Consider the following 21,899-nt stretch of genomic DNA (forward strand, 5'->3'; position numbering starts at 1 on the left):
GTTTTTTGGGCCGTTGGGCCCCTTAAAGAACGTGGGCCCCCTGCACTGCGGGGTCTGCGGGTATACAGATCCGGGCCTGTATTTGTTGCAATCGGAGAAGAAATAATCTGTTTCCAGAAAATGTCGGGAGATTTTTTTTCCCACCGTAATTTAAAATACAATAATTTCGATTGGTCAAATATTTTGATAACATTTTTTCCCTTTTTTTCCCAAAGTATTTCTTAACACAAAGCCACAACCTTTTTCTTACTTTTATGAAAATAAGTAAAGTTTACTTCTCTGTATATGTTATCACTATGTCAAAAATTTGAATCTGCAAAACTGTGGTTTTAAAAATTCGCAAAATTTTTTTCAAATAATTAAGAATACATTGGAATATGATTGAAAGGTTTTTTTGTTGTGAGTCGATTTGATTTTAAAAGTTTCTTTTTTTTTTTAGTTTATACATGGAATGCAGTCGTATTTTTTGAATATAGTTATTGTAAATGATTGCATTGTAGATTTTTATCAATTGAAAATCTGTCTTGAACAATATTCAATTTTCGGTAGTGACCGAGTACCTAATTAAAATTTGGCCGAGTACTCGGAAAATTTGCCTAGTACCGAGTTTTTACCGAGTACTCGGTACGTCTCTAAGTTTCATCGTTTCTGACAAATTCAATTCACATCTGACACAATGAATATTAATATAGAAACCATTCAAGGAGTACAAAAAGATAAACATTTCGAGGAATAACAAAAATCAGGGCTACGGAGTCCGTGACAGACTGGTTTTGGGGAAAAGGGCAAAGGAGTCGGAATCGGTTAATTTGTTCGCAACTCTTCCAGGACCATTGAGCTATACGGAACTAATCGGTCCGTTTTTTGCCCAAGTGAGTATGGCAAAAGAATCGCACTTTTAACATTTAAACTCAAGTTCTATCATGTAAAGCCTTTTGCCATGCATTTTTCAAACCCTTAATATGTTCAAATCGTTGTGGCAAAAGAAGTGGTCTTTTGCCATTAAACAAGATGTTTTATAATGCAATTGGTTTTGCCAAACTCGCTCGAAATTCAGACCGTGAGCCTCAGTGTAGAAGAATGGGAAGTTCTCTCTCCTCTTAGAGTTATAGCTCAATGAACTACCGAGTAGGAGTCAGAGTTATATTAATTTTAGGGTAAAGGAGTTAGTGTCGGAGTCCGAGTTGAAGCCTCTAAAATTAAAGGAGTCGGAACCAGAGTTGGTCATTTTCCCTCCGACGCTGCAACCGTAATAAACACTTACGCAAATCATTTTACCTCTACTCCAACCAGGCCCGTCATTTGGAGAGGGGGGGGGGGTCTAGTTGCGGGGGTGTGAAATTAATGCATTTAGAAGTTCGCATTAATGTAGTTGCACTTTGATGTTTTCGATACAATTTGCATTATAAGTATGCACCTTTGCCCCCCCCCCCTCGTTCCCATGGAAATATTCGAAATGGCAGCCCTGACTCCAACTGCACCGTATTTGAATAACTATAGCAAAAAGACGTAAATAGCGCTTCTAAAATAAATATGATATACTAACATTGGAATAAAGAAAACAGTCTGCAACTAACCACATTAGAAAATAACATTTTCAAAAAACGAAACAATTTTTATTTACTGGAAATACCCAGAAATTGTTTCATAAATAAAATTTTTCACCGTATATCAAACGAAACTCCCGTAACTAACGTTCGCGCGGAAAAAAAAAAAAATTCAACAAAATGAGATGCGAAAAGATTTATCGTCAGCACTAAATAAATAAATAAAATAAAATAAATTGATTAAAAAATGAATAAATTGTTCATAAATAAAATGAAATAAATCAATAAAAAATAATTAAAAAAAAACTATAAGAATAGATAAAACGATAAAAAAGGATTAACAAAGGTGCAAAAACATATGTCGTCAGCAAAATAAATAAATAAATAACGTATAAAGCAATGAAACATAAGACTCACTATGTACCAATCACAAAAAAAAAAAAAAAATGTAGTGGGAAACGTCAAGCCACGGCAAATTCAAAGATAACCTTGCGTATTCCAACGAAATACCTATCATTATTTATGCACAAAAATGTGAAGTCCATTATCTTAATATGTATTCAATGCAAAGACAGTTAGTTCTCATCTTCCAACAGAAAATTCAGGCTTAAGAAAATTATCTTGAAATTTAAAATCACATTTATTAGTAACGCAGGCCTCGGCGGCTGTAGCCAACCTTTCCACAGGAGAAAATTCTGGTTGTGAAAGTGAGTAACAAATAAAGTAAAGAAATAATTTTGAAAACACACATATTTCAATTCATCTGTTGATCAAATTATCTATTAATCATACAAGTATGCACATTTCAAGCATCGACATCATGACATCCAGAGAGTGCAGTTTTGTCTTTGTTTTGGCTTCATCAGTTTTGGAATAGTCATGACCGAGCTAGAGGCCTATGTACGACGTTCTCTCATTTAAGCTGAGATCACCTTCATACTGGTAGCTAAAAAATCACTAATTTTACTTATAACCACTAAGCCTTCAATACAAATGTTATCACACACAGTAACATAGGTTATGTATGAGAGAAAAAGACCAAAAAAACTCATATTAGAAAATGCTAGTCATTCATCTATTTCTGTTTGATAAATATACATTTTGAAATAGCAAAACAGATTTTAGTTTTTGTAATAATTTGTTTTCTTATGTGTGTTTCCTTCTGTGGATATAATATAAGAAAATTTATTTTTGTTTCTAGTTACAAATGTTACACAAACATTTGGCACACACACAACATTTAATAGAAAAATTTAGCAGAGTATAGAATATAAGCGTTGATTAGTACATTATTCTATTCCAAATAGCTTCTTACAAACCCGGTTTTTCGAGTTTTTAAAGGGTGCGTGGGGGAACAGGGCCGCCGAGAGCCAAAGCGGGCCCTTTGCCAATTTGGTTGCCGGACCCCCTTCCTTACAGTAAACATACAATTTATGCGGCTCTGATTCCGTCCCTGGCTTCGCAAGGGATCTAGTTTTCGACTAGGCTGACATGGCCTCTCGTCGGCCCTGGGGCCGGGGGGGGGGGGAGCAAAGGTGTACTCAGTGCAATTTTTTCGGAAAACAACAAAAACTACGTCCACTTATGTATAAAAGCATTCCTTTTTCAAAGCCATAGGAGTTAATTGACCCTCTTAAATGACAGACTTGATAACAAAATGTTTCATATGAAAACAAAAGAATGATAATGTTAAATAAATAACTTATTATAATGAAACTTGATCTAGGAAACAAATGCAGCTATTTTCCTTAGAGGACATGAAATTTGCATGTAAATTTGGAGTAATTAACATAAAATGAACATTAATCCTGAATAATAATTAAATTTTTCTGCATGAAATCGAAATTAGTACGTCTCCAATCAAAATGTCATTCTATGAAATTAGTGTTGGATGACAGGACAAAATTAACTGTGATTGTGTTCGAGAGTTAAAGGGAGCTTGCTCTCCCAACAGTTTATTGTATACAAGCAGAAACTTATTATCATATTGGTGTAGAGTTGAATGTTGAATTCTTATTTGTACATCCATTCTTTTTATAATTAACATTTCTTGTGATAATATGTTATTTATACAAATTTCAATGTAGAATATCAAACTTATTTGAAACATCTATGTACTGTGATTAGGCTTAGCCACACCCCATTGCGGCGTTTGTGTTTTGGTTATAAACATTCTTCTCTTCCAACAGAAACTTACTTCAGGTAATTGTGATCACTTTATAAGATTTTTGATAATTGCTTTTACGGTCCAGTTTTCTGATTTTTAACACCAATGTAATGCGTTGTTTGTTTACGTATGCTTGTGATGTGAATGGTTATGTGATATGAACTTGCGTTCTATGGTGTTAGTACTATTTAGAACTTACACAATAAACAGTAGCATTGTGAAATTGGGTGCTTTTATTGACAAGTGAGAATTCATCTAGTGTAAAGCAGTTGGACAATGTACTCAGCCCTAAATCTTGTTATTTCATCCGTATAAAAATTATGTATGTTTTTGCAAATGTTGCAGTATGCTGAGAAATTTTTCTTGTGGCAGAAAATTTTCAGTTAGTTATGTTTTTAATTTTGAGTGATGATTGTTTGCACTTTTGTACGGAGCATAGGCTGTTTCCGATTTTGAAATTTTTGTCAATGAAGAATAGTTTTATAGATTAATTTTCACATGAAAAGTGAAAGAAGTATAATTGATGAATGCATTGAAAATTCTTCGTCCATTGGTACACGCATGTTTTACATCGTGTATGAAACGTCAAGAAAATTTCGTGATCAATATATACAATACATACACACTTACAAATATATGTTTTTATTTAATGGGGTAGATAAGTCATTGATTTGTTCTGATGAACTATACTATTCCAATGAAAAACTGTTTCTGCTTGTATATATATAATTTTATATCCTAATTTAATGTAGAATGTCATATACTGTTTTCTGATTTTTAAGAATTTACTTTTGAACCCAGTGATTTTTCCATTATTTATCTTTAAAGCTGGAATTATTTTCTTTTTGAAACCTTCTAATTTTATTGTCTTCAATTGCTTTCTGTATCATTTTGCAATTGAATTTTCTGGTTTCTTCTCAGAGTTTTATATTGCTCAAAAATTTAACTGTTTCAATTCAATAAAATTTTCTGTGTCAACATGTTTTTTCCTTCTCTTCAAAAGCTATTTTGTCTCTTCTAAAATTTTCTTGATAGGTTTGTCATCTTCCAAGCCAGCAGTATTTCTTATTGGTTCCAGAAGAACATTGACAAAAATCTTTCCTTTCTATCTCTCCTTACACACAATACATCCTTGGCATATGTAGATAAATATTGTGTGTCTAGGGCAGTGACGTAGCGAGAAAAAATCCTTGAGGGGGGGGGGGGGTAATTTTTTCTGAAGTTTAAAGTAAACTATGCCCTCAAGTTTATACACACACACACATATTTATATTATATATACATATATGTATGTTTATACAGTGAAGTGCCGTTTATACGTTTTTGAAGGGACTGTATGAAAAAACGTACAAAAGAGAAACGTATAAACGGTGCTTCACTGTATATATATATATATACATATATATATACATATATATATATATATATATATATATATATATATATATATATATATATATATAAAATTTTTTGGCTCATGGGGGGGGGGTTCTAACCCCCCTATCCCCCCCATGGCTACGCCACTGGTCTAGGGGGCGGGGCCTAATATAAACCGACTGGTGTACAGTATGAAAAACTGGCGGACTGGACATATGCAATTTTTGTCTAAATAACATGTGAGTTGTCTTTCTGAATTGATCCTAAATATGTTTTTTAACTTCAAATACAAAAGAAAATAATTTAGTTACAGTGATTGGATAATATTTATTATTAAAACTAACCAAGAAGTGATGTACTCATGATGTATTTTTATATCAATAATATAACAAAGTAATGCAATATTCCTTTTTTACTTGTTTTTTATATTCCTAAAATTATTACTAGTGTAATAATTAGAATTCATATTAAAAGTGCCCAATTAAATATTAAACATTGCTCAGAAGAAAAAAAAAGTAAATGTCTTATGACTGTATACTGACTAATGCATATTATTTATTTCTGATGAATCATATAACTGTAAAAGTAGCTAACAGAAGAAAAATTTAAAAAAGCTAATGCTAAATTAAATCCATTAAAATTGATAGAAATATGAAACAAAATATTAGATATAAATAATGAAAGAAACCCAAAATTGAAGTCTACATACTGTTGTTATAATATAAGAAAATAAAGAGTGATTTGAGGATACATTTACTAATTTAAAAACTTTAGTTTGTGCTAATTGAAAATATCGGATATATATCAAAATATCCGATATATATCAAAATATTGGATATTTTCGATATTTTGGAAAATATCATGATATTTTCGAACCCTGGGCTTTGGTAACAGTAGTTCTTGGTGTCACTGGATTTGACAGGCCCCATAGTGAACCAAAGATAGTACCATAGACTTGAGCACCTTAGTTCCCTTTCTAATGGCCAAGGTGCCTGAATTCTGTGTATAGAAAATATTATGAATGGAACATTTAAAAGAGAGCAATAATTAATGATGAAAAATTTTATAGTTAATCTTGTGTCTTACCTTACAGTATTCAAAGTTTCTACTTATGCTGAGTGTTTCTTGATTTAGTTCTCCAATGACACAAGGGATCGTGACAAACTTGAATATGTTCTAAAGAAAATGTCTGCCAAAAAGGAAAAAATATTGAAAAGTTTTATGAAATCGTTTAGTTTTTTGGATTTTAAAATTTCTATTTACTATTTTGGATACATGATTTTCTGTTCTATTTTTATGTATTGTTTTAAATGAAGGATTTTCAGCCCTTCATCCTTCAAGAGGTCAGTAAAATGAGTAGTAAGTGTGCTTGGGAACTAAAAATCAGGGGTTCCGCTTTCGGCTGACCACCTAAATAGATTTTCTGCCTTGCACCCCAGAACCCTGGGTAAGAAAACTGAGATAGGCACAGCAGGCTTTGACCTCTATGGGCTGTTGCACAAAAAATGTTGATGCAAAAAAATTATTGTTAAAAATTTTTTTTCCCCCTTCTGCTTTTCAATTTTGGAGTATTTGCACATGCTTAAACTCATCAGTAGCAATCTTGTTAAAATGAGATCCAACATGTTCTGATTTTCTCTACTGCTATGTTTTGAATGTAAAATTTATTTTGTAGGATGTACAAAGCCTGTTGTAATATAATTTTTTGAAATTTTAAGTACAATATACTTGTGAATTAAGTTACTAACTGCATTATATGCAATTTGTAATATATGTAGAGCTTAATTTTGGATTTGTTATTTCAATATCAGTCTGTAGCATGGGCGACCATATGCAAAATTGTAGGGGGGGGGGGGGTTCAGATTTTTTAACCATGGGTTTAGCAGGATATTTTCCTTGTGGAAGCAGATTTCAGGACATATTAGATTTATTAAAATTTGACATTTTTAATAACTTACTCATTAATGACTGGAAAAGAAATGTTTTTACATTTATACAAAGAAAAAAGCACTAAAAGCAAGGAAGTTCTAATTTCTAAGGGAGAGGGGAGCTCAAGCTCCCCTATATGGGTGCCCTTGCTGTAAGCTTTTTATGTGTAAAATATATTTGAATATATAATTAATTATTTTAGTGCTTTAAAATTATGAAAATAATTTCAGGGGGTGTTGTAGAAACAATTCTCAAGCAACAAAATGGCTTGTTGCATGAGTGATGAAGCCAAAGAACAGAAGCGAATAAATCAAGAAATCGAGAAACAGTTAAGAAAAGATAAGAGAGATGCTCGTAGAGAACTTAAACTTCTTTTACTTGGTATGTTTAATCTGATATTTGTTAATCTTAAGTCCATACTTTTACCAGATAACATTGCAAATTTTGAATGAATTTATGAAGTGAAAAAATAAAGCACTAGCTCCATGTGTTATGTAAGAATTTTCAATATCTCTTATGAACAGTCTGAAGAAAAAAATTTTGTTTAAAAATATTTTCATTATTTTTCCCTGTTTAATAATTTTTTTTTTTTTTTAACTTCTACTAAATGTGTAAATTCAGTGCAAAATTCTTATTCTGTGGTTGATAATTTGTTATGAATGTTAAAATTATTGTTAATTTTAATGAAAGCTGCTGAATTGGAGATAGGTTAAAACATATTTGCGACTGAAATTTTTACTGAATATTCAGAAATTAATATTACATCCATAAAACACTGTTTTGTTAATAAACTTTCACATCTTGACTAAACCAGTCAGTGTTCGCGCTCAACTATCCGTAACTTGGGTCCCAGGGACCCATTAATGAAGTAGATTTGGGTACTTTGGAAAAAATGAGTCCCTTAAATTTTAAACAGAAAATCTTAGCATATAATTGAATAATATACAACTATTTATACTTACAGAAAAGAAACTATCCACATAGTTATTTAAAAAAGGTATGAAAAAAACTAAATTGGTTAATTTTTCCCTTTTTTTCTGTGATTATCATATTTTCAAATAATACACTTGCAAGACTTAGTTATTTGAGAAACTATTTAGTCAATTACAAAGAGGTAAACTCAAAATTTACTTTAAAGTTGGATTTTACCATGAAATAAAAAACAAATGCCTTTGATTGATCAAGCAGAAAGCACTCCCTTAACCTTTGCTTTCATGAACATTTTTCTAGGTGAAAAAAGCAAACAGCTCCCCCCCCCCCCTCCATGAATTATCAAATATCATTGGCAATTTCATAGAAATAGAAAAAAATCGCAAGCGAATATTAACCCAACGCAAAAATCGCGATCGCAAAAAGGAAACATTTTCTCACATGAGCATGAAAATTGCTCATTTGCAATCTTAAATTAGAAAATTTGACTTTATTTTGACTCTTTCAAAGTATCTGTGTTGGCTTTCATGCTATTTTTAAAATCTCGCCACTTTCAAAATGGCGCGATCGATTAATACGTGACTTTTGCAAGTTCAAATAAAAATAGCCCATCAGAAATAGGTGAATTACTAGAAAGTAAACAAGGTTAAAGTGATTTTGTATAAAATTTATATTTATAAGCAATTTAACAAGAAAAATGTGAAGTTCAGAACTTTGTGTTTTGCACGCTTGGGAAAATGTTCGCCATTTTTTTTTCAACCCTCTTTTAATTGAGGATGCAAGATAATGATTTTCAAAAGTAATTCTGGTTACATGAATGCAAAATAGATAAGCTTTTACTACTCAGTTGTCCTGTATTAATCCTGAAAATTGCATTAAAACCACTCTTAATTTTGATCTTTATTGTTGTTTTCAGGAATTTCCCCAAGATAAAAGTTGAGAGAGAACTTATTCTTAGAATACAGTACAATTGGCTATTTATGAACTTGCAATATTTTGCTCCTTGAGCTCTGCCCAGGAGGTCACTGTAAGCTCCAGTCTTATCACTAAATTTCCATTGACTGGTCAACAGTAGGGGTGTGTTTGAATAGCTGATAAAGAGACAGGGTCATTTTAATCCTTTTCTGTTGATTCTCCTGGTCATTGAAGTTTAAAAGCATTCACTAGATAGATCTTCAGCATTTTCCACAATTTTTTTTCTGGTTTTTATCTTTTGTGTGTTCTGGGTCCTAGGACCCGAATTTTCGCAGAAGTTGCGTCCCTTTCCCACGAATTTGCGTAAAAAAACCCGCTATAGCGCGTAAACGCGAACCCTGCCAGTAAATACATTGTCATCAAGCATGATTTTCTTTCTCTTTTTTGCTCGTTCGTCTGTATTAAGCCAGACTGGGTATATCTCAGCAAGATCTTTCAAAGAAACATTTTCCATACATGGCCTGTTAATTCTCCAGATGTACCACCTTTCGAAAACTTGAGTAGCATTGTAAAGAGATATGTGAGTAAAATTAACTGCCCAACAAAGAAAGCAAATATTGAGAATGTCATAAAAGTTTTGTTTGGTGTGGACGAGATCAAAAATTTATGTTCTAATTTAGTGTAATCCATGCCAAACTGGGGACAAGATCCCATTCAAGCTAGAGGAGGACATATTTCGTATTAAATTGCTGTCCCGTGGATGAAAGTTAACCAATACGAATAAAACAATATGTGTGAAAAATTTTGAGCTTGTCCCAATTAATTTGCACAATACTGTAACTAGAACAAATGGGAGAACCTCTTCTCTGTTTTGAAACACGAACTAGTACTCATAGTCCTTTAGTGTTGTTGTATAGCAGGATTTAGAAAGAGAAAAAAAAGTCGGTGAAAGCCTACCTAGGATCTGAACTTCAAGGGTGTTTCACTCAAAGCTTTAAAACTTCCACTTACATCCCTTTGTTTATCACTACCTCTATTGTTTCCATTTTAATTTTGTATTGATTTTAATGATGTGTGCAATGAAAGAAATATATGATTTAGTGGTTCCAATTTTTCATTGTTAACTCTTTCTTAAAACTTAGAGTTTTCCTTTTTCCAAGAATTTTATTTCTTTATCTTTACTAATAATAAAGCTGAAAGTCTCTGTCCGGAGGATGTCTGTAGGATGTCTGGATCTCTGTGACGTGCATAGCGCTTAGACCGTTCGACCGATTTTCATGGAATTTGGCACAAAGTTAGTTTGTAGCATGGGGGTGTGCACCTCAAAGCGATTTTTCAAAAATTCGATGTGGTTCTTTTTCTATTCCAATTTTAAGAACAAAAATATCATAAGATGGACAAGTAAATTACGAAATTATCATAACCTGGAACTGTAACATGGGCGCAAGCGAATTGGCGAGATACAAAATTATCATAACGTGGAACTGTAACATGGGTACAAGTCAATTGGCGAGAAAATTCACCATACATTATTTGTAAATATAGAGGCAAACCAAAAGACCTTTTAATTTTTCTATTACGGGCAAAGCCGTGCAGTACCACTAGTATCATCATAAAACTCTTAATATCTATACCTCAGAGTCAGAGCCAAACTAACATAAGGTTAACTAAAAATTGCGATTTTCCTTTAATTAGAGCATGGTATGTAAAATCAGATTCTGCATCGAGCTCTATGTAATCCTAAAAAAAATCCTTTATAATAATTTAACAGTGTTAGCAGAGTACGAGTCGAAACCTTTCCATGCACCAAGGGACCAATTTTACTCTGCTGTAATGTAGAGTTTATGTGACTTAAGGGTTGGCCTAGTTTTGAGGTACAGATATGCTTACTTACTTAATTTCCTTCTGCCCAGTGGCACATAAGACCCACATGTTACTTTAGAGCACAGTTTCCACATGTATTACATTTAGGCAATCCAAGAAAAATCTTGCTATGTCATTAAATGCATTGCCATGATAATTCGCTTAATACAAAACATGTATTAATAATTTTTCTGTGGTAGTCAAAATTTGAAAATCAGCTTGCATCCTTTTCTATTAAATGCAGTTTTTTTTTCACTTTTGTATTTCATCTTATAAAATCAATTTTTATGTTTTTCTAATCCTTCTTTTTCTGTCAGAAAGTATGCATGCGACACACTTGTCATTTTTGCCTTAGCCATTGAAGAATTTTATCCTATGCATCCATGTTGATACAAAATTGTACAAGTCAAAACTTTTTAAAAGAAACTTTGATCATAACTTGTTTTATATTCCATTTTATGAAACATGATTTCATAAGCACTAACTTTGACAATTTAGACTTAAGACCCATTTTAAACTTTATACATTGCAACTCTTTTTTGCTTTAATAATGCAAAATCAAAATCTACCTGCAAATTAATATGCCATGTAAACCTGAAGCATTTTCATTAAAACAGGAAAATTCTTTTGCTTTATTTATTTATTTATTAATTTTTTCTGACTTGTATGGTTCAAGTTTCTGTTATTAATCAAAATGGTAATAAAATAAATGAGAAATGTAATACTAGTGAATTTAGTGTAAAAAGACAAATGCTCATTAAGAATTTGAATTAAGCTTTGGAGAAATAACATGAGATCCAAAATTTTAAAATGTCAAGATCAAAGCTGAATTTCCCACAAAATAAGTGCAGGAGCCACATTCTACTGCCTTGGTTACTTGTTCCCTTGCTTAAACCCTCTAAGTTCAGTCTAATCTAAAAAAAAATTATAAAAATTAGAAAGTAAAGGCTCTGGGCTTTCATGAGCTTCTATATAAATGAAGCCCCAATATACAAATGGTTGAAACAGTTGAAGGTTTGATCTTCCAACTAAAAACTCTTGATCCAGTCCATATTTAAATCTTTGGCAGTCTTCCTTAAACTTACATGTTTGAATGTTAACTTTGGGAATAAAACTTGCTTTGAACAGTAATTAGTAAAAAAAAAAAAAAGAACTCCTACAGTACTGAGACAATAAAAGAGTTATTTAATGTATGCAGCAACTTTTCAACTTTTGTTTCAATTGCCTATATCATAGCTCTGTCTCAAAATCTTTTTACCTCATTGCCCCTCCCCTCCTCCCACCCTTTCCTTTCATTAAAAAGAAATTAAATGAAATCTATTACTTGTTTCCCATCATTTTCTGATGAGATGTACACTCTATGTATGTTATGATTCTAGTATTTTTATTTATGTTTAGTATTTTACATTTGTGATTTTTCCCATTTTAATTTTGACTAATCAATAATTAAACTTTTAATCATAGGTACTGGAGAATCCGGGAAAAGTACTTTTATAAAACAAATGAGAATTATTCATGGTTCGGGATATTCTGACGAAGACAAACGCAGTTTCATTAAACTTGTGTACCAAAATATTTTTATGGCCATGCAGAGTATGATAAAAGCGATGGAGCTTTTAAAAGTTGAATATAAAGACCCATCAAATCATGTAAGATTTATGTGTTTTATTTATTAAGATGTTAGAAAAATCACTCTTCAATTTGGTTCTTTAGGTTTGATCTAATGATTCCATATTATGCCATTGTCTGGTTTATGCAATCTTTAGAATGTTTCACTATTTACAGTGGTAGAAATTGATTCCCGAAAGATGCCCTTGAATGAGAACTTCAGTAAGAATTAAATACTTTTCCTTTGTTCTGAAAAGTAAAATGTAATGATGCAGCAGCATTCATCTGCACAAATTTGTAGGAAACTGCAGACATCTGTTTCAGGGTTACTAATAATTTTTTTTTTCAGTGCAAAAGAAGTGAACTTATGGATAAAAAATATCCAATACAAATACAAATGTGACGACTAGCAACAGGCTCTTTTCCCAGCTAGGCTGGTCCTAGTCAATTCATTAGTCCCCAATGAAGATCAATGGCCCTATAAAAGCTATCCACCCCCTTGCTTGTTACCACCTCTTCCGGTAAGCTGTTCCAAGTGCCCACAACCCTACTAAAGTAGTAGTTTTTCCTTATTTCCAGGTTAACCTGAAATTTGAATAGCTTAAAACAATGACCCCTTGTCCTGCTTTCGGTGCAAAAATTGAATCCATTAACATCATTCATTTTGATAAATTTAAACAACTGAATCATGACCCTCTGATCCTTCTTTGCTCCAGGCTATACATATTAAGCCTATTAAGTCTGGTATCATAATCTAAATCTGAAAGTCCCCTTACTAGTCTAGTTACCCTTCTTTGAACCCTTTCCAATACACAAATATCTTTCCTCAGATAAGGCGACCAAAACTGTTCAGCATACTCCAAATGGGTCTTAACTAAACTCCTTAATAAAGGCAGAAGAACCTTCTTAGATTTGTTTGAAATAGATCTATTGATAAACCCAAGCATTCTTTTGGCCTTGTTACTTGCAATGCTGCATTATTGACTGAACTTGAAGTCCTGATTTATTAAGATACCCAGATCAATAACATTTTCTGCCTGACTAATGATTGAACACGAGGCAATAATTTCAGTCCATTTCCGTGACAAAAACTCGTGCTGCCATCTAGTGATAGAACAACAAGTTTACTTCTTATTTATTATAGTTGATTGCAAAATTAGCGGAAAAAATATTGACTGAAATTTTGTTGAAACTATTTTTCGAACACAAAAGTAGTCAATTAAGGGAGAAAGCTTTTTGTCTGTTTTTTTCAGCGAAGTGAGGATATGTTACGTTAGTTTCAGTTCGATTCCACGTCAAAAACTCGTGCTGCTGTTATCTAGTAAAACAACTTCTATTTTATTATAGTTGATTGCAAAATTGACGAAAAATATTGACTGAAATGTTTTGTTATAATTATTTTTCGAATACGGAAGTGATCAAGTAGGGAAGAAAGCTCTTGCTTTTTTTTTCAGCGAAAAAAGGAGAACTTGTGTAAAAATCAAAAAAATTTACCAGCTGTTTAAATTCGTTCGAGATTTTTATAAATCATTACAAAATTAATGTTCAATTGGGACATAAGGATATTTATTTAACAAAGAATATAAATGTATGTATGTGTGTATATATGTGTATGTTCCCTATATACAGGGCCTGATATTGCTGAAAAGGCCATGGCCCAGGGGCGGCATTTCACCATTTCATTTGGGGGGTCGAGTTTCTTAAATATGTATAACCTTAAAGCGAAACCAAACACTCATTAGCTAACAAGAAGTTGTCATAAAATCGGTTTAGTATGAATGAAATTAGTGTTTAGAAACAATTAAAATTTTGATTCATTGACTAAAACGTTATCATACAAAACATCTCGCTACAGTAAAACCTGTAAAGTTGACCACCTTTGTAAGTTGACCACCTGTCTATGTTGACCGCTTTTGTCATGAACGGAATTAGTCCTATCTTATATAATGAAGGAAAACCTCTGTAACTTGACCACCTCTCTATCTTGACCACCTGTCTATCTTGACCACTAATGAACACCAAGTTTGGATTGGAGTATTGTAAAAAACCCTTTGTAAGTTGACCACTTGGTTTATTTTTTAAAATTTTATTTAGCAAATTATTTTATTATTATTATTTTTTTTTAAAGCTTTCCAAGAATATTTCTGATGCCAGACCAGCATTTTACCAACTAAATGAAACAGCAGCATAACTAAACCTCCTTTTGAGTTTAACCACATGGGAAAACTACTAAGAACCCTTTTATTCTCCAAACTTGTTTTTCTTCTGTTGTTAAGCGAAAAATTTGTAATTTTTGATTCGCTATAAATTTTTAGGAACTATTAATATGAAATGAGTAACTTTTCATAAACAATAAGGCTTTTTTTTGATCAATTTACTGAAATTTTAAATTTGCACGACACATTGTATGTCATTCTGGGAAAATAATCTCTAAAAATATTTGAATAACATCTTAAATTATTGTTTCAAAGTAATGCTAAACAATGAAAGTGAGTTAAACAGAAAGAGTAGGTGTCAATTTGCAAGAATTACAAAAAAAAAAAAAAAAAAAAATCATTACCCCCTTTATAAGTTGACCACCTGTCTAAGTTGACCACCAAAGTACTGCACCGCAAGTGGTCAACTTACACAGGTTTCACTGTACTAAAGTTTTTATACCTTCTGGAAAAGTTATAATGCATGATTTTTGAAATTCGGAAGAGCAGGGAATCGTGTTACTAATCTATACGTGCCCAATGTCGTGCTGTTTTGCCAGTTCAGCTAAATGGAAAAGGTTTTTTTTTTCCCCTTTGTGCTTCGAAAATATTTCTCTAACCTCCTGAGACATGAAAAAAATCTTTCTCAACTAGCTGAGCCGATTGTAATAGTTAAAAATAATTGAAGTAACACAAAGTTATGTATGAAAACACTTTTTATATCTTGCTCTTCAAAATCACCCAGGCTACTTCAAAAAATGTGAGGGGCTTAAACTTTTCATCATTGAATAATCTAGTCATGTCGGCGCTCTCAGCTTCAATGAGATATCATCTGCCACCAGCTCTGTTATTCACTGTTCCAGACTGATGAGTCCATAACAAAGACGAAACTGCAGTCTCTGGATGTGAAAACCATTCTGTCGGTATATTGCTTGTAATTTTTCTTGCCTCATGCTAAAAATTTTACTCACAGTTGAAACATTTTATTTTTCGTTTTCAAAATCCAATCCAAATAACCATAATACCAGCCAACCATATAGAAAAATAATTATCATCACATCTTCTGTTAATTTCATTCGAAACTGAATCTATTACTTCATACAAAATATTCAAAAATCAATGTTAGATTTCACATCATCATGTGGATTTTTGTCACTTTTTTTTTTTTTGCGTGTCTTTAAAATTGGCTCAGAGGAAGAATTTTTTTGAAAAATTTCACGATTGATTGAAATATAAATCTAAAAAAAAAATATATTTTCAGTTTCAATTGTAGATTGAACTGTGGTAGTATGGTGCACAGATCAATTGTAGATTGAACTGCGGTTTGAATAGTCGAGTAGCGGACTGAAGATATAGATTTTGATAGAGTAAAGCATTTTTCAAAAACCTTTTCCCGATGCAAACAAATTGGATAAAAATTGAAACGAGGTCATATATGCTAAAGGGCGTGAGCTTTTTCACCATTGAAAGAATCGTTTTGCAATAATTCTTCCATTCGTCAAATCACTGCCTTGAAGTTATAGAGAAATGTTTTTATAGTTTTAACTCTCGAAGATTATCTTGTGTCACTCCGCAATTGCATAATTATAGAGCCCTATGAAAGGTATTTGGTTGATATGTCTTTTTTTATTCAATAATCACATGCATTTTTAAGAAGTTTCTTTGAAAGCATTATAATGTATTGAGCAGCTGAAACGTGTTTCTAGCAGAAGAAATCGATGAACACTCGTTAAATAAATATACACTTAAAAAATGAGCGTAAAAGTGAATGTAAAATATCAAAGAATTTTCTTGTGAAAATCATGCTGCCACACCACTTTTCACGAGCCTCTCATATTGAACATACCATCGTTACACTGGGCACACAAGTGTGAAATATTTAGCCTATATGAGGCAATGTCTTCTTTAGTTAAAATTAACCATGGTTCTCTATCAGTTTTCTATGTTCTGAAAAAGCCGAAAATACTTCATGAATTTCTAAGTCATCATCCAAATAACGAGAAACACTTTTTCTAGTCTGAGAATGTGTCGAGTTTCATCAAATAGTTACTGAGAGCCAGCGAGATTTCCTTTAATGAACCTTGATTTCCGACTTACATAATGGAATTCACCCATTTTCTATCATTCTGATCAAAAAATTTGGGGGTGCAACCGCCCCCTCTTGACCCCCCCCCTATTTGCCGCCCCTGCCATGGCCTATGGCCCCCGTTCTTTAGGGGCACCAAACGGCCCGAGAAGGAATGTTGGGAGGGGGGGAGGGCAGTTTCAAACGCTAGAAACAAAACGTACCACACATGTACTGATCAAATTTTAATTTTAGGATTGGAAAAGGGCATTTTTCTTTCATATGAGGAAGAAAAAATGCTCGCAAAAACTAAAATAAAATATCCATATAAACCCCTAATTTTCTGCATCAGATAAATAATGTTCTAATGTTCCAAAATAATTAGAACGTGAATTATAACTGTTCTTGACTGATTTCATGCTAAACTGTAGGTAAGCGTTCAATTAGAAATCCATTGTTGATAACGGTCATCGTTGAACAATGCTTTTATTAAAATTTGTAGCGTGAAGAAAATCATTAAGAAGAAAGATATGTTGTCATTTTTTCCCCTTCAAATATGAACAAATAAAATTCCGGCTTTTCCTGAAATCGGGGGTTCAAAAATTTTTCCTTTCTGGTTAATTTTCCACAATCTTTCAAGGAATTTTACATTCTTTTTTCAAGCCTGGCTTGTTAAACATGCATCACTTGACCTAACTTTTAATTCCAGTTAGACTATGCAAAGTTGGGTGATGCAGCTAAGAAATACAAATCATTTTTTGAACTCGAAAGAGGTATAATAAATGAAATAAAGCTTGTAATCCAAATGTCGTTGCTTTTCAGCGCAGGAGGGGGGGGGGGGGACATTACCAAAATTTAAAAGTAATGAAAATGGAAAATGAACTTTTATTTTTCACTTTTCACTTTCTTGCACAATAAACAATTTTAGAAATAAATCATTAGAATAAAAACAATTACATTTTAGATTGTTCGTAGCTATGAAAAATATCAAACGTTGTAAAATGATCAACGAAAATTCCTAATACAAAAACAATTTATTTCACCATAATTTAAATTTTTCTCACAACATTAATTAAAAAATAATATTAATAACACTACAAGGAAAATGCAGCGGAAATATAAAAACAAATAAGTTTTACTAAAAAGCATAGCTTTTAATAATGTAAATATCATAAAAAGTATAAAGTTTGAAATTTTTTCCCGAAAGTAAAAATGAAAATTAATAAATAAATAAGTATAAAATGTTAAATTTGCAAAACCTCCCAGACCCGTGTTTTGAAGTCGCGAAAAAGTCTTTCTTTTTAATATAGAAAAGATGTGAGCAGAGACAATCAACTGCAGTGGAGTTTTCAAATCCGCAAGCTCACATCTTTTTTGAAAGGAAAAAGGGGTTCCTTGTAACTCCGAAACACGTTTTAGCACACTTTCCTTTATTTATTTTTAGCTTTTATCCTTTGCATCGCGGTTTCACCCGCGTTAATAAGACAACAATGTATTAAAAAACTATTTTAAGTATGTCATGCTATGACAGAAAATTACGCACCCTTGTCCATCGATGTTTTCCCATAAATAAGAAAACAGAAAAAAAAAATTTCTATTGAAAATAATTGAAAACCCTTGATTTAAAAATTTACATCATATTATTCGCAACTCCAACGAACTATAGGGGGCACTGTAGCCACTTTCTAATGGCCGACGAAAAAAGTAAAACAAACGCACGTGGTAACGAAGAAAATGCCAATAAGCCTAGTAAATTTTGTTCGTATGCATGATTTTTTCGTTTCATTCTTTTTAAAATAATTTTCAAAGTCTTGTTGATATTCTGGCCTACGCAGAAAGAAATGAGAATTCAAGAAGCATTACTGAACGTCAGGAATTAATATAAACTACGTAGTTCGTAGTTCTAAGCAGCCTTTTCCACGATGTTGAATTCGATAAATTATTATTTAATTAAATTATTATTATTTAATTTTATCAATTTTTGATAAAATTAAATAATAATTGTGGCCTGACAAGAATAACAATTAATGCTAGAAAATTTAATATGACATTACGAATTATTATCAAAAGAAGATGATACTTCTTTGCCTTGCTTGACTAGCGCTTATTGTTTTGCATTCGTGGCCGAGTTATTTCTCTCAAATTCGGTCAATTAAAAATTTTTCTGTTTCCATGTTTCTAATTTCTGAGTTATGATTTAATTATGTCATGCTATGCAAATAATCAACAAAATTCTCACGGGATATATGGTGTTATTTTTTTTTCAATTTGATTTACCATTATTTCTTTTTACTTATCGAATTCTGTAAACTTTCTACCATTTTATTACACTCATGATGAAAATTAAAAATGGTTTAACCAACATGCCTAATCTCGCCAAGGCTACTTTGCTCGCACAATACTAAAACTATAACCCTAAACAAATTTGGCGAAACCTATCAGCTGACAATAAAAGCAATAAAGTAAATTCTTTCTCGGTTAAACATTTTTTATTTTGTTCTACGATAATATATTCAAGAAAATATTTTGCATACTGTCCATTCCAACTAAATGCTGCTGTAAAATATAGATAGTTAAATTAATTTAAGATTTAAAAAAAACCTATATTCTTACAAATTCACACAAAACAATAAAAAATTTTACCTGGTATAAAGTTATCCAAGTTTGTTAATCCAGAGTTTTCTTGTGTTTAGACTTTCACAATTTCTCAATCAACTCACGTTTTAGAAGGAAATAAGGAAAACTAACATTATTCTGAGAAGCTCGAGAATACTCTACTAAGGGACGAAACAATTTCTGTAGCTGAAACAATCTAAGACACATTGATTGTGTTAATAAATACTCAGAACAAACTGCCTGTGTTTACGTCAACAGACACATGTGAAACGCAATGTGGCAATGTTTTAGTTTTTTCGGCAGTTTTGTAAATCACCGCAAGGTAGCTTATTCAAGCGCTGGAGTTGCGAATAGGTAACTTGAATAAAACGGAAAGCTTACATTCTCATCGTCTGTCACCGGAATCAAACCCGAGATAGTTGCAACACTGGTCAAGCTCCTTACCAATTGAGCTACATTCACGTATAAGCTATAGCTTAATTAAGCAATAAATAATGCGTTGTAAAATGTTATCGATTGAATTTCAATTTATTGCTGCTCCACTCACTCCTATTAGTCATTGCGTGATGTTATATAACCTATAGCCTTCCTCAATAAATTGGACTTCAACACTAAAAGGATTTTTCAATCCGAACCAGTAGTTCCTGAGATTAGCGCGTTCAAACCAACAAACTCTACAGCTTTATATTATTAGTGTGATGATATTTACATTTCTAAAAGCTATGCTTTTCAGTAAAACTTATTTATTCATTTATATTTCTGACGTACGTTCTGATTGCATGAACAATTTAAAATGTAATTGCTTCCATTTTCATGATATGTTTCTATAATTGAACTTGCTAACGTATCGCCAGATGGCAGCCCTTGCGAGGCGGAAAGAGACTGAAAATAAAGGTTCGTGATTGAACCCTGTAAATGATAACTCGTACACTTATTTCCATGACCTAAGTGTAGCACTTGGCATTTCCCTATATCAACTGCCATACCCCACTTAGCCGCCCACTTAGTAATATAATCTAAATCCTCTTGACATTCTTTTACCTGTTCTTCATTTTCTACAATCCCCATAACTTTTTCTTCCTATTTCTATATCGACTAATTTGCTGAGAAGAGCAACATGCGTTACCTTATCAAAAACTTTTTGAAAATCAATATGAACAGCATCCACATGCTTTTTGTTATCTAAAGCCAAGGTAACCTTGTCGTAGAAATGCAATAAATAAGTAGCACACAATTTACCATTCCTGAACCTATACTGCAAACTAGTCAACAGACTATATTCAGTAAAGTACCGCCCAATAGCCAGGGCTAAAGCAGAATTACATGAAATACACTGCCAGCTCAGTCATTTCCAGCCGAGGACTGCAGTTTCATGCTTATTAGCACTCATCAGCCCGGCATAGGAAAATGACTGAGCTGGAGATATTAGTCTCTAAGAAAATCCGACAAAAGCACCGAGACAGAATATTGGCAGTTTAAAAAGTAAAAGTAGTTGATTAACCAAACAACCAATGAGAAAATTATGAACCATTGAAGAAACAATAGGAATGCAAATTATCTTTAAAAATTTTCTCACTGGTACAAAATGTACGCTGGAAAGAATTAGATTGGTGAAAAGATTATCTTTTAAAAACTTCAATATTCATCAAAAATAGATGACATTTCATACATTAGGTGCGATATGTATAAAAATTGATTTAAAAAATAAAATTGAAAACATGGCTATAAATAATTGGATATGATCAATATATGGGTTTTTGCAACATTTAGCATGAATTAGCTAAACAAGGTTTGTATGAATAATCAAAGAGGTTTTATTAAGCAGAACATTTTTTTTCCCTTCAGATTTAGAATTTAGCTAGATTCTATGTGCTGTGTAATTCGAAAAAGATTTTAAAAAAGTTTTTAATCTGTATGAGGGGGTATAAAAGTTCTATTGAATTTTTGTTAATCTAAATATTTTTTAATGGAACCTTTATTTTGTAGAAGTTGTCAAAAAGCTTTAAAGTTCACTGAAAGCTCCTCAAAACTCAAAATTTCCAACAAACATGAATGTTGTAATTTTATTTCTTATATTTTATTTTCTCGCATAATTGACTTTTACATGATCTATCTTTACCTAGGAACATGCCGATTTAGTTCGAGGCGTTGACTTTGAAACCGTTACTACTTTTGAAAATCAATTTGTCACTGCAATTAGATCGTTGTGGAATGATCCAGGCATTCAAGAGTGTTACGATAGAAGAAGAGAGTACCAGCTAACAGATTCTGCCAAGTAGTAAGTATTGATCGTATTTAACTTAACCAGTTCATTGAAAATGGCTGTCAAGGAATAAAGTCCCAGTCGTCAAATGTGTCGATCATGTGTTTCTTTTTGCTAAAAATAATATAGCGCTTCAATAACATGCTTCTAATTCTATTTGAGCCCTTCTCTTGAGTCTCTTGATTTTGTACTCATAATTTTTTTCATTGTTCATTTCAGACCAAATATTTTCAATTAAAGTATCAAAAGCAATTATTTCTGACTTTTTTATATCAGTTCGTGCTTGAAAGCGGTAAATTTTTACGTTTGCAATTTTTTTTCTTAAGATAAGTAGATTGTATTTGCATTTATGACCATTTACATTTCCAAATTCTCTGAAAAATAATCGTATCAGACTACAAAAAAATTTCTGACTAATTAATAA

The 21,899-nt window shown here is 32.1% G+C and overlaps 1 protein-coding gene across 2 annotated transcripts in view; it reads left to right on the top strand.

Annotated features, from left to right (window-relative positions):
- Nucleotides 1-3,480: 3,480 nt before the first annotated feature.
- Nucleotides 3,481-21,899, top strand: part of LOC129221551 (guanine nucleotide-binding protein G(q) subunit alpha-like) — a 43,444-nt gene continuing 25,025 nt past the window's right edge. For both annotated transcript variants that reach the window (XM_054856045.1, XM_054856044.1), the window contains exons 1-4: nucleotides 3,481-3,749; nucleotides 7,251-7,401; nucleotides 12,193-12,377; nucleotides 21,336-21,490. In XM_054856045.1, coding sequence (XP_054712020.1) covers nucleotides 7,284-7,401; nucleotides 12,193-12,377; nucleotides 21,336-21,490 — 458 coding nt within the window. In that variant the 5' untranslated portion in view covers nucleotides 3,481-3,749; nucleotides 7,251-7,283. The remainder of the gene's footprint in view (nucleotides 3,750-7,250; nucleotides 7,402-12,192; nucleotides 12,378-21,335; nucleotides 21,491-21,899) is intronic.

This window comes from Uloborus diversus, chromosome 4 (genome assembly GCF_026930045.1).
Source record: "Uloborus diversus isolate 005 chromosome 4, Udiv.v.3.1, whole genome shotgun sequence".
NCBI classification, from domain to species: domain Eukaryota; kingdom Metazoa; phylum Arthropoda; class Arachnida; order Araneae; family Uloboridae; genus Uloborus; species Uloborus diversus.